This window comes from Astatotilapia calliptera, chromosome 5 (genome assembly GCF_964374335.1).
Source record: "Astatotilapia calliptera chromosome 5, fAstCal68.1, whole genome shotgun sequence".
Classification (NCBI taxonomy): Eukaryota; Metazoa; Chordata; class Actinopteri; order Cichliformes; family Cichlidae; genus Astatotilapia; species Astatotilapia calliptera.
Window position 1 is genome coordinate 2541164 of NC_137426.1, and position 16453 is coordinate 2557616.

General features: G+C 44.9%; 1 protein-coding gene across 6 annotated transcripts; it reads left to right on the plus strand.

Moving 5' to 3' along the window:
• The first annotated feature begins 137 nt into the window (after nucleotides 1–137).
• On the plus strand, nucleotides 138–16097 carry LOC113021793 (protein SSUH2 homolog). 6 transcript variants are annotated; one of them, XM_026166534.2, is made up of 12 exons: nucleotides 138–267; nucleotides 10441–10536; nucleotides 10627–10711; nucleotides 10835–10964; nucleotides 13089–13149; nucleotides 13738–13862; nucleotides 13942–14004; nucleotides 14283–14362; nucleotides 15059–15151; nucleotides 15237–15342; nucleotides 15516–15623; nucleotides 15723–16097. In XM_026166534.2, exons 1-12 carry the CDS (start codon nucleotides 243–245, stop codon nucleotides 15855–15857), a joined length of 1107 nt encoding a protein of 368 aa, XP_026022319.2. In that variant the 5' UTR covers nucleotides 138–242; the 3' UTR covers nucleotides 15858–16097. The 6 variants fall into 6 exon arrangements, 5 of the variants coding, with proteins under 5 accessions (XP_026022319.2, XP_080157240.1, XP_080157242.1 ...); XR_013908956.1 differs by lacking the exons at nucleotides 138–267; nucleotides 15723–16097 and adding an exon at nucleotides 13387–13489 and having other exon boundaries at nucleotides 10221–10536; XM_080301114.1 differs by lacking the exon at nucleotides 138–267 and having other exon boundaries at nucleotides 10221–10536.
• Nucleotides 16098–16453: the final 356 nt, after the last annotated feature.

The window sequence follows — 16453 nt, forward strand, 5'->3', positions numbered from 1 at the left end:
TAAAGAAAAGTCAAAACAGAATAAAAAACACTGAAATTATGAAAAGAAACACCTCTAATAAATCCGGCTGTAGTTCACACACTGAGCGCACACCTCACAGGAAACGTGACACACTGTATCCCACACAGAAGCTTTTCTCTTTGAAAACTGTAACCGGAAGTTGTGGTATATTGTTACCGTGACCGCGCGCGACTTGTTGTTAGGCGCTTCATTCACGTTTAACGACCGTGAGCAGCGGAGGAATGGACGAGAAAGAAGAAGATGTGGGTGAGCATGTTCAAAGGGAGCAGAGAGCTGCTTTTGTTCCAGCGCTCTGCTCCTCTTCAGCTCTTTGTGGTCTTTAAAGTTGTCAGGAGCGTCTGCAGGCTGAGAGCTCAAAACGCTCATGATTACCCGGACCTCTGCACACTACACACACTCACCAGTCTGCTCATTATCAGGGTTTGAAGATGTACTTGGACAACTCACGATAATCCAAATCTTACAGTATTATCGCGATAAAAGTAGAAAACAAATTACAAAACAAAACAATGCATCGTGTCTGATTCGTGTAAAAGTTTTACTGGGACAGGAAAAAAGTAAACAGGAGCACTGGGAGTGTTGGGGAGGAGAGAGGTGGAAAAGCCAGAGGCTTCCTTTCTGCTGCAGCGTTGGTGTCCGTCTGTAGAGAGGTGCGCCCCTACTGTACTCCAAAATCCCAACCACATGGTGCTCGACATGGATGACACTGTGTGCTGATTGGCTGATAAGTGGGCAGAACAGGGAAGTGAGAGACAGTGGAGTTAACCAGCAACGGGAGAAGAAAGATCTCAGATAAAAAGAACACACAGCAGGATGGCTGACAGCGGCTTTGGTTTGAACAACCAGCTTCACTCCAGCTGACTGATGGTCCATCAGCAGCTCAAGCAGCACATATTTCTGACACCACCTCCATCAATGACGGATGCGGACAGTCCAATGCTGCCCAAGGACAGCCCATAACCTCCCATAAATGACTCGTATCTATTGGCTCGATAGATGATTGAGCTTGAAAGGATGTGCAGCAGGTGAGGGTGATAACAGACTGAGCGTGTTGAAGAAAATCAGGAGGGAAGATAGTAAATTTGGAAGTGTTAGTAAAACTCTGAATTAATAGGGAGGAAGTGAGGTCAGCTATGAAGAAAAAGAAGAGTGGAAGGGTGGTTGGTCCATACAACATACCTGCAGAGGTATGGAGATGTAGGAGAGAGGGCAGAAACAGAAAGTTTCTGTTATTCTAATTTAAAGTATTTAAGTGCTTTAGATTAGAATATGTTGTGACACGGTAATAGACTGTTCTGTGGACGGTTCTAAAACTAGATGAACTTCAGCCTCCAGTTGGAGAAGACAACTCCCTTTACAGGTGCTGATAACGCCAAGGGCACAAAACAGCGTGGTATGATCAGTTTGTAACTTCCTCCCTCTTCCTTGGAATACATAAAGCAGTGGGAGCACCACTTCTGTTTCAGAACGCTCATCACTGTGAACCTGTGATGTTTTGGTGTCTGGGATTACATCAGGATCTGAGCCCCTTCTTGTTCGCAGTGATGATGGACAGGCTGACAGATGGAGTCAGGCAAATTAAAGAATTAAATAAATAAAAATAAATATGGTCATATTTTAATTTTTAATTACTTCAGGTTGTGTCAGATTACCACATGGACCTTTAGATTAGGTTTTGGATTAGATGTTGATGTTGCTGTGTGTCGCAGCTATAAAATGTTACTGGCGCATGTTGTTGTGCCATCAAACTATTTGCACGAGTATGACACTGTTATCATATGTATAGGGCCCGTGGTCATAACCATACATCCATGATAACACTGTTAAAAAAGACACAAAGTATCAAAAGTGAAAGTTCTAAAATACAAAAATAAATGTAGTAAATGCAGGAAATTAGGAAACTAAACTGCTTTTCATCAAAGGGTTTAAAATTAAAAATCATGTAAGGATGGTCATAAAAACAAAGAAAGATCTGTCATTATTATAACCATCGAAAAAGTGTTGTTTTTCTTGCTCCTACGTGACTACCAACGACTGCAGCAAAGGTCACGGGGACCTGCCTTCTCTCTAATGGCCAGCAGGGGGCGACTCTTTGGTTTGGACATTCCTGTCTGCCATATTGGATGTGATGCCATGAGCTTTGACATTGTCCTCACACATTGTTTACATATGAATTATCACCGTTTTTCATGCTAATGAATCTTTTTTTATTACTTTCCTACTGATCTGGATAGAAGTTTACGGTACGTTATGAAGAATGTTATCCCATTTATATAACCTGTACTTCATCAGTTACTATACTTAGTAACCAGTTGGCCCAACACAGCTGTAGGAGCCATATGAGTTTTTCTTGTTTTTGGATTACAAGGGTTGGTTTAGATCAGGGGTCCACGAGGGCCGGTGTTCCTGCAGGTTTTAGATGTGTCCTTGTTCCACCACAGCTGATTTCAATGGATAAATTACCTTCTTAACATGTCTTGAAGTTCTCCAGAGGCCTGGTAATGAACTAATCACTCATGTGATTCAGGTGTGCTGACCCAGGGTGAGATCTAAAACCTGCAGGGGCACCGGCCCTCGTGGACTGGGATCGGGGACCCCTGGTTTAGATGCACACTCTGTATTGGTGCATGGTTTTGAGGCGTGACTCATGGGTGTGTTTTAGATGATAAATATGGTTGCACACACCTGTTCACCACACCTGATGTTGCTGAGCAGAAAGGTAGGGTCAGCATGAGGGGAAACCTTCTGTTGACTGCAGCTTGATGTATAGCAGGGGTGGGCGTGATGAGGTGTAGACCCCAACTGGTCTCCTTGTTATAACTACTAGTCAAGCCATAGTAAAAGCCTGACGTAAGCCTTCAAAATAAAGGTTTTTCATCTGTGCTGTAGCCCAGCGGTCTCCAACCTTTTTTGCGCCACGGACCGGTTTATGCCCGATAATATTTCCACGGACCGGCCTTTAAGGTGTTGCGGATAAATACAACAAAATAAAACTAGTACCGGTACCGAAAAAAATAAGATTTATTCATAACACACGTGAAAAGACCCACGAAAACCGAGTTAACGATAAAAACGATAACAAAATAACGCTGAAAACTGATAAAAACCCTGAAAACCACACATTTCACACCTGAGCCTCAACTCTCGCGGCCCGGTACCAAACGCCTCACGGACCTGTACCGGTCCGAGGCCCGGGGGTTGGGGACCGCTGCTGTAGCCAACATGCTTTGAAAGGCAAACTTTTATTTTGAAGGTGAACCCTCCCTTGCACTGACTGGTCTCTTAGTGGATGCGAGTGATTTTTTATCAGTGTACTTCACAGTGACCGACGTCAACCTCCAGCAACCACTTTCAGTCGGATGGGGAGTACGTGTTTTTTCTTGTTAGATGGTTGCAGATGGTCTCTATTGCTGCTTATTGACCTGCAGTTATCAAGACGTCCTACCTACCCAGGAGTCTGGCAACAAGGCATAGGTTGCACAGCCAGTATAGTAACTGAATGCTTTTGGCATTTAACTGGAGAAAACGTCCAAGTTTTTGAAGCTTGTTTTGCGTCTCTAGTTTGGCTAACATTCTGCTACTTCAATGTGACAACATGTAAAATATGACCAGGCAAAAGGTTTTGGTCACAGCCTTGGTCAGGCATCATTAAACGAGCTGTAATAATGGAGCCTTTCAATCTGTGTGTGGGAGGTGTCGGATGGTGTGAGGAGGCCACGCTGAGCGGCGCCGTGTCACGAGACGCGCAGTGATTACGTCTCGGTGTTTATCTCACTCTGAGTGAGTTCATCTGTCTGCCAAAACCAGTTTCACTTTATCAGATTTACGAACCTAAACAAATTTTAATGAACCAAGCCGAACTGGTGAGCACGCGCAGTGTGGTATTCACATAGCTGAAGATAAACACGAGCTTCAGATCATTTAAATGATCATTAAAACACCAAATAAAGCATGTAGTAACTTTACTTTTGGTTCTGTGTGTGTTTCTGCCCCAAAGACAGATTGACTGTTTGTTAAACGTCGCCCTGAGACCAGCTGTGTGTCTTTGACGGACGATGTCACACTGGGAGCGTTTGGAAGTGGAGCGTAAAGCATTTATCGCCTCTGAAGAGTTCATTACCAGAGCTCATTATTTAGGCCTGCAACATTGTAACAGTTTAAACCGTATACGACAGACAGTAGGGAAAATCAGAGGAGCTTAATGAATGATTTATTTAAATGCTGCTAATGAATTCTGTTTTAAGGGTCAAACTGAGGAACCATCGCAGCTCCAGTCAACAGTAAATTTGTCTATTAAATTAAATGATCTGGAGTTAAAGCAGACTTTTAGAAACTGAGCTTCAGAGAAAGAAAAGGAGACGAAGGGGCTTTGGATGCATTGTCCAGCTAAAGCCTCAGTAATAAGTTGGCTTTGTTTTCACATTCCTTCTCCCCCTCTCTGACTCTATTTTTATTTTTCTCTCTCCTGCCTCCATCACCCTCCCTCCATCCTCCCTCCCTGAGAGCGTTCTCACACACTGAGACCATCTCAGCCCAGATCTTTTCGTGGCGGGAAACACCTTCTCGCTGATATTTTTATCCCTCAGCCAGAGGTATTGTGTACCGCTCGCCACGAGCTCGCTGCCTCTGTATTTTTATCTGGAAGCAAACCCGGCTCGTGAAAAACACTCAGAGCTGTTGGGTTGCTGACAAAGTGTTTGTGTCGGGCGACATCGTGACGCACATGTTAAATGGCTGCACGGTGCCGTGGAAGTGGTTTAATCGCATCTATTGTGTAAAAATATGCTATTTGTGCTTCTCATGGGGGTTATTATTGGTTATTATACTACCAAATACCAGCGTGGACATAAAAACTAACTTTAGCTGTGAACAGTAAATCTGAAAAACAGATGTTTAATTGGCTCCGTGTTTATAGATTTGTCTGTGTTTATATCTCTGCTGATTTATTGTTGTCCTATAAAAATGTAATTCTCTGTAGATCAACTTTAATTGATGAGATTTTTGAATTTTTGAATTTTTGAATTAATTTTCCCCGTGGGAAAATTACTCTCTCTGCATATGACCCATTCACTCAGTGAAGCAGTGGGCAGCCACTAAGGCGCAGCGGGGAGCAGTGTGTAGGGATTCAAACCCCCGACCTCCTGATCATGGGGTGACCGCTCTACCTGCTGAGCTATCCCTGCCCCCATCAATAGAAAACTGAGAATTCACATTCATAGTTTACTGATCTGCATTATTTAATGAACTTTGCATGTGTCATGAAGTTGTGTCATGTACAACATGAGTCCTTAATCAGTCGACTAAAAGGTTTGATAGACTTTAAAACATTTAGACAGGAAAAGGAAGAGCTCTGTGATCGTGTGGTTCACCTGTAAGAGTGAAACCATCACTTTGAGCTGAGATGTGCTGCTGTGACGCTTCCACATCTCTGTGCTCGTCTGTGGCTCCATATCTTGCACACAGCATGTGTGACTGTACAGTCAACAGCTGTGGCCATAATTAAGAATATAAAGTGGGCCAAATTTAGCCCGAGAGCCTTAATTTTGCGGCGTCATTTAGCTGAGCGTGCAGTTCACATATCCTAATGTGCATGAATCTGTTTAATAGTCACAGCTGTCAGGTCAGTAATAAGGGCACAAATGTATTTCTGATGAGAATAAATCAGAGTTTTCTGTGCTGAGTTCAAATGAGACGGTTTATTCAGAGAGACCTGTTTTTGAATCAGAGTTGATTCTACCTGAGGCTTTATGCACTGTTTAGGTTACTGATACTGAGGAACTGTGTAGAGTGAAGACAAACACTGAAGGGAATCACTAGATGTCCCGAGTCGGTGTGTTGACAGAAATTAAAGTGATCCGTTCAAAGCCAGGAAAAGATTAGCAAACCAGGCTGTGTTCAGATGGTGTTCATAGTGAAGCTGCTAGTTTGTCCTAACTTGCTTAAACTGTAGGAGGGAGACTTATTCCCATCAGCCACTTTGTTTCTGTTAGATAATGCTGATGTGCACAGCTGTGTGTTGAAATGGCACAGCTGCGTCTCAGTCGTTTCAGTCGTTTCATGGGCCGAAGCAGCTAAACTCTGTTATTCAGATGTTTTTGGTACAATTCGATTTCTATAGTGAGAAAAACCACGACTACACATGAGACAGATGCAGGCAGCAGTCTGAACACAAGGTTCAGACAGGAAGAGAGCCAGAGAGTAATAATAACTAATGATTACATACAGAGTGAAAAAAGGAGTGAAGAAGAAACACCCAGTGCATCATGGGAATCCAGCCTACGTCTATTGCAGCATAACTACCCATATGGAAAAGAAATAGTAAAAACTTACATGATTTACTCATGAAAGTGGCCACTTTCTCATTACTTTCATACATTGTTTTAGTAAGTATCCAAAACATACAAGTTTCATTATATAATTTTTCAAGGGATCTTATATCTGTTTTCACTCTTGTATGCTTTTCATACAAGTTTCACACAAGACAGATACAAACTTTATAAGATTTATAAATATATCTTTTCCATATGGGTAAGGGAGGATTCAGGGTCACCTGGTCCAGCCCTAACTATATGCTTTAGCAAAAAGGAAAGTTTGAAGCCTAATCTTGAAAGTAGAGATAGTGTCTGTCTCCTGAATCCAAACTGGAAGCTGGTTCCACAGAAGAGGGGCCTGAAAACTGAAGGCTCTGCCTCCCATTCTACTTTTAAATACTCTAGGAACAACAAGTAGGCCTGCAGAGCGAGAGCGAAGTGCTCTGATAGGGTGATATGGTACTACAAGGTCATTAAGATCAGATGGGGCCTGATTATTCAATTATTCAATTTCACACCTGTGTCCAGTTTCCCCATTATCCCAGTCTGTTAAACGTTTCCAGATTCACTGGATTTAAACTGAAGCCCTCCAACACAAAGCCTTTGCAGGCTCACTGACCTGCTCTGTGAAGCTGCAGCATCACTGCAGAGTCACAGATTTTGTAGCTGTTTCTACATTTTCTTCTGTTTTTGGTAGCACTTCATAATACAGAGCTCAGCTTGTAAGTTCTGTACGTTTCCTCAGGGAAAAGGACCACGAGGAGTTGCTGTGTTATTGACTATTCTAACTTCACAATATGTTTTGGGGAAGGAAGGAATATTCCCAATAATTAGTTTTCCACATTGTGCTTCCTCGTTGCCTTTGTCCTCCTTCCTGTCAGCTGAAATTTGAGTTTTAATGTATTAGCAGGACCGTTTCGTCACGTTCTCCCACCGATGGCTCTACGAACAGATGAACAGAATAAACTTTCTGGGATCATTTGTGGGTGTGAGCAATACAAAAATCTGAATTATGACATTTATTTTCTATTTCAATTAAAATCTATTTTAAAAGCAGCAGCAGACTGTAATAAATGATGTAAGTGACACTGCTTTAAACAGACAGCTCAGGAGGTGTGCGCCTCCATCCTCGTGTCTTTGAAACAGTTCAGACACTGATTGATCTTTAATCTGATTTGGTGGAGCCGGTCAGTCCAGCCTGTATCATTGAGATGTCTGCTGGAGTTCTGTGGAGGATTTTACCATCACATTTGTTGGGAGCTGGTCTAAGCTCCCACAATTATGAAACCCCATCTTATAAACTTCCGTGAAGGATTTTTAAGCCTTTCTTTATCCTGAACTTTCACAAAGAGAACTTTCTGAATAGTATTTCCTGTCTCACTGGTACCTGAAGCCAATCTCCCCCAACACTGCATCGCTCTAATGTTTTAATTGTTTGTGATAGACTGGCCTCTAACAGGAATGTGACTGCAAAGACAGAAGTGCACCAGTGTGCACACTCTTGCTGTAAAACCATAGAAGTGCATCCATCTGATGTACTGGCAGTGGAATAATGAGTTGGTGTGTAAATATTTATAGTGATATTTAATAATGCTCGTGTGAGCTGTTTCCTGAGGCTGGACCAGTTTCCTGACAGCCTCTGCTAAAGAATGCATCCTCCTTTCCTGCCACGCGGACAGAAACACTGGCCACTCCCTCGCAGCATGTTGCTCATTTTTACTCGAGCGCTCCACAGTCCAGAGCTTTAATCCAAAAACAGGCTTAGATCATTAACAGGTGATCAGTCAGTGAAGCAAACTCTAAAGGCTTAAATAGAAACAATCCCTGACGATCTACGTACACTTGAGGAACTCACTGACTGCTTGGAAACAGGTGTGACTAGAACAACACAGGTGAGACTAATCAGGTTAGAGCACAATTATCAAGAACCTGAAGACACCAAAGCAGAGAAGTAAACTGGCACCAGAATTTATGTCTGGCATAAAACCTCCCAACTCAAACATCACCACCACGGGACTTTCAGGAGACAGGCAGTAACTCTGGGAGAGCTGGGCGGGGTTGTAGAAGGCCTTCAACCCATCAGCAGGATGAACACTGCAAGAGCTATAAAACAACCTGCAGCAGGCTGCTGGGGTGAATCAGTAACAGCCTTCATGAGGGCCTCATGTCCTCTAGCAGGCCCTGTGCTCGCTGCCCACCACTGTGGAGCCCAATGGCCTTTGCCATAGAATACCAGAATTAGCAGGTCTGCCACTGTGCTTCTCAGAGATGAGAGCAGCTTCACCCAGAGCACAGGTGACAGACGTGAAATGCTTTAGAGAAGCCGTGGAGAATGTTATGCTGCCTGTAACATCGCTCAGCACGAGCGGTTTGGTGGTTAGCATATCCATGGAGGGACGTCTACAGGCCAGGCCTCGTACAGGCCACTGTACGAGGCCACGCTGCTGCACTGGGTCCTGGCTTCCTGCTTGTGACCAACAATGCTGCAGGCAGCTCCTGGTGAATAAACACTTGATACCATCAGTCCCATGCTAGAGAACAGTAGAACACAGTAGAAACAGAACTCTTCTGGCACTTGTGGTGTGCAAGGACACCATCCATCGTCTCATTAAGAGCATGCTCTGACGTTGTGGGGCATGCGACATATCATGTGGTATCAAAATGGCAACAGAGGAGTCGCCCCCTGCTGGCCATTAGAAAAAATGCAGGGGCCGGGGCACCTAGACCCGGTTTGTAGAGTACGCTTGGGGAGTGTGATCGTGTGTACAACGTCTCTTTATTTCTGTCTCCACGTTGGTTGAGTGTGGAGTAAGTGCATATGAGAGCATGAGGGTGGGAATGGATGTTTGTATATGTGTGTGCCTGTATGTCTGTGTCTATATGTCAGGTTGGGTGTCAGGCGCCACCTCTCTGGGGACATCTCAGGCCCTCCAAGGTTTGGAGGCCTATCTCCCCCCACCACCACTTCCCCTGCCAGTGGCGGACCCCCTCAGACATCGGTGCGTTGGTGGTTCTTTGTGTCCGGGGATGGGCGTCCAGGTACACACCGGCTCACTCCTTGGCGGCCGCTTATCGGGGCCTGGAGCCTGGGGCTCGCTCGGGCCACTTCGGAGGTGGGGTGCCCCCGGCCTCTCGGCCTGGGGCTCGGTCACTCAGGCACAGCTGGCTGACGGCGGAGCTCACGGGTGCGTCACTGCACCCCCCCCTGGCTTCTGCTCCGCGGCTGCTGAGTGAGCCCTCATCTGGGACTCTCCTCAGCTCTTTCTGGGACAGTGGTGCGGCTGCCCCTCTGTTGGTCTTCCTTGGTCTCTTGTGTTCTGGGGGCCTCTGGATGTCTGGAGTTTTGATCTCCTCCATACCTGCTTCATGCCCTGGAGGACGGGGCTGTGGCCCCCCCACACCCTCTAGCAGATTATTACATGAAGGAACCTTTTAAAAAAACAAAAAACAAGCGCGTCCATGCTCACAGGTGTACACACGGGTGATCACACCCACAAACTACACCCTTTTTGGCTCCTACCTCAAAGCACACTGTGTTCTGTTGATCTTATGTGCTGCACAATAATGTTTAACATTTAGTATTTACTGTCATATTCCCATATATCATTGTGATGTTGTTTATTCTATTACTCTTGTTCTCTTCTGCTTGTTTTCTTTTTTCTTTCTCAGCAGGTGACCCAGGTGATTGATATATGCTTTTTTTTTTCTCTGCCCGTTCTGTTGGTTTTTGTCTTTTGCCCTTCTCCCCCGTCCCTCTTCTCAGCTGTTTCTCTTTCCCTCTTTCTTTCTCCCCTTCTTTCCCCCAGTCAAGTCTGTCCCGTATTCAGCAAGTGAAAATAAAATAAACAATAAAAGGTGAATCAAATGGACCATTACGGCAAGGCTGGGATGGTCAATTTGGTAAAGTAAATCCGTTGGGCATCTTTCTTTGCCTTTAGACAACAATTCTGATGCAAAAGAGCCAAACGGGACAGGCAAAAAAAAAAAATAAATTAAAAAAAAAAAAAAAAATGCAGGTTTATGACACTTTTCAGACCTGATTTTTCCATGATTTCTACTCAAACTGTGACTTTACCACAGAAACAATCTTTTCTTCCCATCTTTTCAGGTACATTCGATCCAAACATACCAGAGGAGGGACCATCAGCGCCACCTCCTGGCTGGCTGGATGATATTCATGGGTATCAGGGCCTCAAAGGAGGAGGTGAGCCTTCTGTTCTACTCTGAGGTTTCTGTACACCAACACCACCTTCATTGCCTTTGTTTTTGTGTTTCTGTTCATGCGTTTGTCCAGATGACGATAACCCGCTGTACCCACCGCCCCCTGCCTACAATCCCCAACCTGAACAAAACAGAAGCACATCAGTGCCCGACGTCAGGTAACTCCTGCAGGTCATCTTTTTATTAAAGGCTTTGCAGATGATTCTTTGCTTTATCTCAGCCAAAATAGTCGCTCGACAAACAAATGAAGGCCCGGTGGGATGAAAGATATTTTTCTCCAGGGTCCCTTCGGTGTCAGAGGATGTAGCCAGAGATGCTCTGCTCAAATTTGTGGAATCCAAATGGAATTACAGCTCCAAACCTGCCAGGAACCTCACCTTCAAAGATCTGCAGCCCATCACAGTGTACAGGGTAGGTCTCATACCTGTGGCTTTATGTTTCCCAAAACTAACTCACACCAACATGACATCTGCAAGAAAACTGCTAATGATTTTAACTTCACTCATTAAAACAGTTTAACAACAACGATGCCTTTAAGAATGAATCATTGACCATAGAGAAATGAAAATGGTACATCTGATAACAAGGGGGAATAACAAAGTCTGGCTTTGATTTGTGTTGGGATGTGGAGCTTTAGAAATAAGACTCAATTAAATTGAACAACAGAGCAAAAACAGAGTTCAGATGTGACTGATGGCGTGTGTTAACCTCCTGGAATTAGCAGTTTAAGTGCCCCCTCCCACACGTGTTTCAGTAATTAGATATCAGTATAAGGGTGGAGGAGTGTAGAAATCTAATAAGTGTAAATAATACAAGAGCGTCTGCCAGTAATGCAATAAAAATGATCATAAAATAACATAATAAACATTTAATATACTTAAGACATGGTGGTGAAGATGGCTCTCAACTTTTCTGTAAAAGAGCTACTTGACAATTTTAGACCTCAGGTGTAACATCCACCCACCCATCCATCCATCCATCCATCCATCCATCCATCCATCCATCCATCCATCCATCCATCCATGCATGCATGCATCCATCCATCCATCCATCCATCCATCCATGCATGCATCCATCCATCCATCCACCCACCCATCCATCCATCCATCCATCCATCCATCCATCCATGCATGCATCCATCCATCCATCCACCCACCCACCCAACCACCCACCCATCCATCCATCCATCCATCCATGCATGCATCCATGGTTGCTGGGGGCGACTGGAAGTTATCTCAGCTGTCATAGTGGGAGAGTATCCTAATGCAGTGGTCCCCACGGACCGATTTAATGTCAGACATGGACCGGCCTTTAAGGTTTTGCGGATAAATACAACAAAATAAAATGATAGGACCGAGACAAAAACTGTGGCATTTTGTAAATATAACAATAAACATGAGTTCACTGTGTAATTGTGTAACTTTATTAGCAGCGTCCTCCTGAAATGCACCAACAACACTGAGAGTAACGTCTGCCTCTCTGCCCCTTAATGCTCTCTGGTCGCTATGGTAACGTGTAAACATTTCTTTCAAAATAAGACACACAACTACAACACGGGGAAAGACCCAGGGAAACCGAGTTAACGTTATCTCTCACAGCTCGGTACCGGCCTGTGGCCCGGTGGTTGGGGATGGCTGTCCTAATGCATTTCTGTTTAATCTCCTGAGACCTGAACTCTTTCATGGCACTTTTAATTTCGCTTTGTTCTTTGGGCTGATTGGAACCTGATGAATGTAAAAGCAAAGAATTACGTGATTTATTTTTTTTACCTGATTTTTGTTTCTGAGAAAAATGGGATCCACATATGAGGACATTCGCTTTAAATTTCAATAGAACAGTGACAGTACAACATCCTCGTAAGTGCACATCAGGCCCTTGTAGAGCAAAACTGAATATTTTGGTCTAAACAACCCAAAATGTGATGTCCACATATGTGGACGCCAGGTCCTAGGAAGTTAAAGAGGAGCTATTCTGCTCAGTTCCAGGTTCATGTTTTTATTATTTGCTCAGCTTAGAGCAGCTTTGCATGAACCCTGAGGTCCTCTTCTGTGTGAAACAAGCTGCTTTAGCTCCTCCCTGTTTAAGACAACTCCTCCTGATTGGCTGGCTGCCATAAACAGAAGGTTTAAACAGCAGGTGGTTGGAGCTGTACACCTAAGATAACATGACAATATTAGGATGACATCATACAGAGCCAGGGGTAGAAAAAACTCCTGGCTCTGAGCTTTTGGCTCACAGAGAGTGCCTGCACAGAAACCAGCCTCATTATCAGAAACTTTGATCATTGAACGTCCGCCTCTGAAACAGGAAATAAAGAACAACACCAAAGCTCCATGTTAAATGAGTCGGTGCTGTTCAACTTTAACGGAGTTTGATGTAAGGAAGCAAAGCTTGTCCAGGATCCACGGCAGCTTTAACAGCTCACAGCAAACATGATTTTAAAGCTTTTTAAGTTTCTCTTTAAAACCCAGTTTACTTGGTTTTGAATCCAAAGTGCTGCCAGTGTTTCCAGTCTGCCTCCTTTTCTTTCTGCAGTATCGACTGGAGACCTACACCGAGACCAGAGCCAGCGCCTGGCAGTTTGAGCCCTACAACGGTAAAAACAATTCCTCACATGATGTGTTTCCTGCATGAACAACAGGATTAGATCCACGTCTGTCACGATACAAAGGCAAGAGACCAGCGAAATGCAGAAACCCTGCGACTGCTGGCTGTATAACTAACTGCTGGAGTCCAGTAGGTGGTGGTAATGCAGCAGCTGACTACTCACCTAATCCAAGTTTCTTTATAGTTCCTGTTCTTCCTGTTTAAAGGCAGTTCCTCTTACATGCAGGGATTTTTTTAAGGTGGTGGAGTAATTTCCCGATCCTGATTCCTGTGCTGGAAGCAGACAGAGTTCCTCTAACGGTTCTTAGTTCCTGGGAAAAGTTCTCGAGGTGGGAAAGCAGCAGAAACCTGAAAACTTTCAGTTTGTTATCATTTCATCTTGTTGTTTCACCTCCTGTTGTATCTGTCAGAAGTATTGATTCGGGGGGAAAACACATCAGAAAAGCTCAAACTTGATGATTAAAATCTAAAGTGGAGAAATGTGGTGACACAGGATCAATCGGCTGAGGGTGAGGAGCGGTCGGTCACACGAGGCGGGATAACTCTTCATCAGTTATGTTGTCCTGGTGTGAAACAGGTCAGACGGTGGACGGTCCTCAGTACGGTATGAGCCCCGCGCCGTGGGACATCCCGGTGTCGCTGCCTCAGAGATACACCGACAAGGTGGAGAAGATCCGAGTGCCGCACTCGTCGTTCGTGAAGGTGCGGCTCTGCGCCTCTTAGTCTTTTTTCAGCTTCCTGAGCTGCTGTTTTATCACAGTAACACAAATTTGTGTTCCAGGTGTGTCACAAGTGCAAAGGCTGCGGGAGAACTCGCTGCACCGCCTGCTTCGGCCGAGGCCAGGTCCGGCTTTTAAAGCGTTTCATATTTTATTAAATTAACAGAACAAGTAGAAATGGGAGAACGTTCACGATTCGCTTCCAGCTTTAACTGCGAATTATGACACATGAAAAATATCTGCTGGTTGTTGATTTTTATCTCACTTATTTTCTGTTTGTTCATCTCTGCTTAAGATAAAACAGAAACTCTGAATGTTCAGACACATCCATCATAGTTTAAAATGATCAAACATAGTTTGCAGTGAATATGAATCTTTTTAATCTGTTCTTCTCGTTCTGCAGAAGCGCTGCACGTTCTGCCACGGCCGCGGTCGTATCAGGAACAAGCACTGCACTTCCTGTCATGGCAGAGGTCGAAAGAGGTGAGAGCCCAGTCTGCTGCTTTTCTGCCTCTTTCTCACTAAAATGTGCAGATGATCAGGGACAGCTAACAAAAGCACTTTGTGCTGCGACACACGTCTCTGCTTATCGGAGGCACGATTTCGTGTCAACCTGTAAAAGTCTGAGCTGCTTTCCCTGGACTGAGGGGAGACATGATGATGATGAAGAGCAGGCAGGAAGTGAGTGTTGATACAGAAAGATGTCCAGCAGGAACTGAGGACTCCAGTGGAGGGATAACTGTAACATACATGGGAGGTGTGGCAGTCAGGAGGCCGTTGGAGGCCACGCCTCCCCGAGGGTGTACTGTGCCTTTGACACAAACTGAGAGAGAGAGGGGAAGGGATGGTGAGGGTCATGTTTGTGGCTACGATGCAGCATCCGTGGATGAGCCTGCAGGATACAGGACCAAAGAAAGTCCACCATCTCGAGGCGTCTGAAGGAGAACCTCCTGGTGCTTGATCATGCAACAAGCCTGTTCACAGATTTTTGGCCAAACCCAAACAGTCTGACCTCCCTGTGATTTCATCGTCCTCCCTAAATGAAGTTGACATGATGAATGGGGAGCAGGGAGAGCACACAGATGGAGCTGCACGGAGCCTGCAGGCAGCCGTTGCAGCTCTGCTCTCTTTGTTTTTCACGCTGTCTCTGACTCTGCTGTCGGTCTCTCGCTCCTGAAGGTGTTTGAGCTGCCACAGCCACGGCTACAAGACCTGCTCCGTTTGTCTCGGCAGCCAAAACCTGCTGCATTTCATCCAGCTCACAGTGACGTGGTATCAAAATCACTCAAAATGTTCCCACGGCCCTCCGTATGACATCACTGCTTCAGCCGTTTGTGTTTATTTTTTAAATGTGTAGGAAGAACAACGTCAGTGAGTTCATTCCCGACCGCCAGCCCGACTTTCCTGACAGGAAGTTCGAGAAGGTGTCGGGAGACGCTTTCTTCGTCGATGAGAGTTTGCTGGTAACACATTTATTTTTCTTTCTTTCATTTGTGTGTTGGATCCACACCGGCTGCTTCCTCTGTCCTGCTGTGGGAGAGAGTGCAACCACACACCTGGATGTTTGGTCAGCGTGTGGATGAATATGAACTATATGAATGCATTTATAATAATACAGACTTCCTGCTGCTGCCAGGTGTATCCTATCCAGGGTTTCCCGGATCAGGAGATCTGTGAGGTTTCAACAAAACTGATTAACGAACACCTCGAGCGCTTCACCGCCACCAGCCGCATCCTGCAGCAGGTACAGATACGCGCACGCGGCCCTCTCGGCCGATCTCAGACACCTTCTTTGAGGTTTGTTGCTCTGTGTCGACTCTGAGCGTCCGATCTCCCTCCTCAGCGTCAGAGCATCGAGCTGGTGCCCCTCACTCATGCCTATTACACCTACAGCGGGAAAGACTACAGCTTCTTCGTCTACGGGCTGGAGAACAAAGTGTTTACCTCCAAATATCCCTCTGCATGTTCCATCCTGTAGGCAGCACGGTATCGATATTTAATCCCACGACCCATATAACCATTTTTGTTTTGTATGTTTACTTAAGAATCTTAAGCTCAGCTTATTTTTGACAGGATTCACCTCCAAATCACAGGGAGCCAAACTTTTAAGATAAGTGGCCCCAAAGCCGTCGCAGGTGTCGGTTCAGTTAAACATGTTGATGGATTTTCACTAGAAAAGTTTCCATATATCCGCAGATAAACTTTGTTATGCATGTTAGTTATTTTAACCATGAATCAGTATGAATTATACCTCTTTCTCTAATCTGCTATAATCCACCCACTGTGTGTGTGTGTGTGTGCCCTAACATCTACTTCCTGTTTACCAACCTGGTTATTTCCTGTTGCTGCTGGTGCTTTCTTTGTGGCATTCAGTGCTAAATGCTTTTGTTCAGTACATCATCAGGTCAGATCACAACCTGGAGTTTAGTTGTTTATATGTTCAGTCTTCAGACGTCCTGCAGTCACGCTCAGGGTTTATTCTCTTATTTTCTGCACGAACCTCATTTTACTGCTTTAAACACCTGAAGTTGCTGCTTTTGGTCTCAGATGCAGTCAGACTCGTTGCCACACTGT

Bases quoted from the DNA above. Each gene is read 5' to 3' on its own strand.
- LOC113021793 (XM_080301114.1), top strand. From the start codon at position 10,353: ATGACACTTTTCAGACCTGATTTTTCCATGATTTCTACTCAAACTGTG. The intron at 10,537-10,626 runs GTGAGCCTTCTG...GCGTTTGTCCAG, and splicing joins TCAGGGCCTCAAAGGAGGAG to ATGACGATAACCCGCTGTAC. The intron at 14,005-14,282 runs GTCCGGCTTTTA...CTCGTTCTGCAG, and splicing joins CCTGCTTCGGCCGAGGCCAG to AAGCGCTGCACGTTCTGCCA.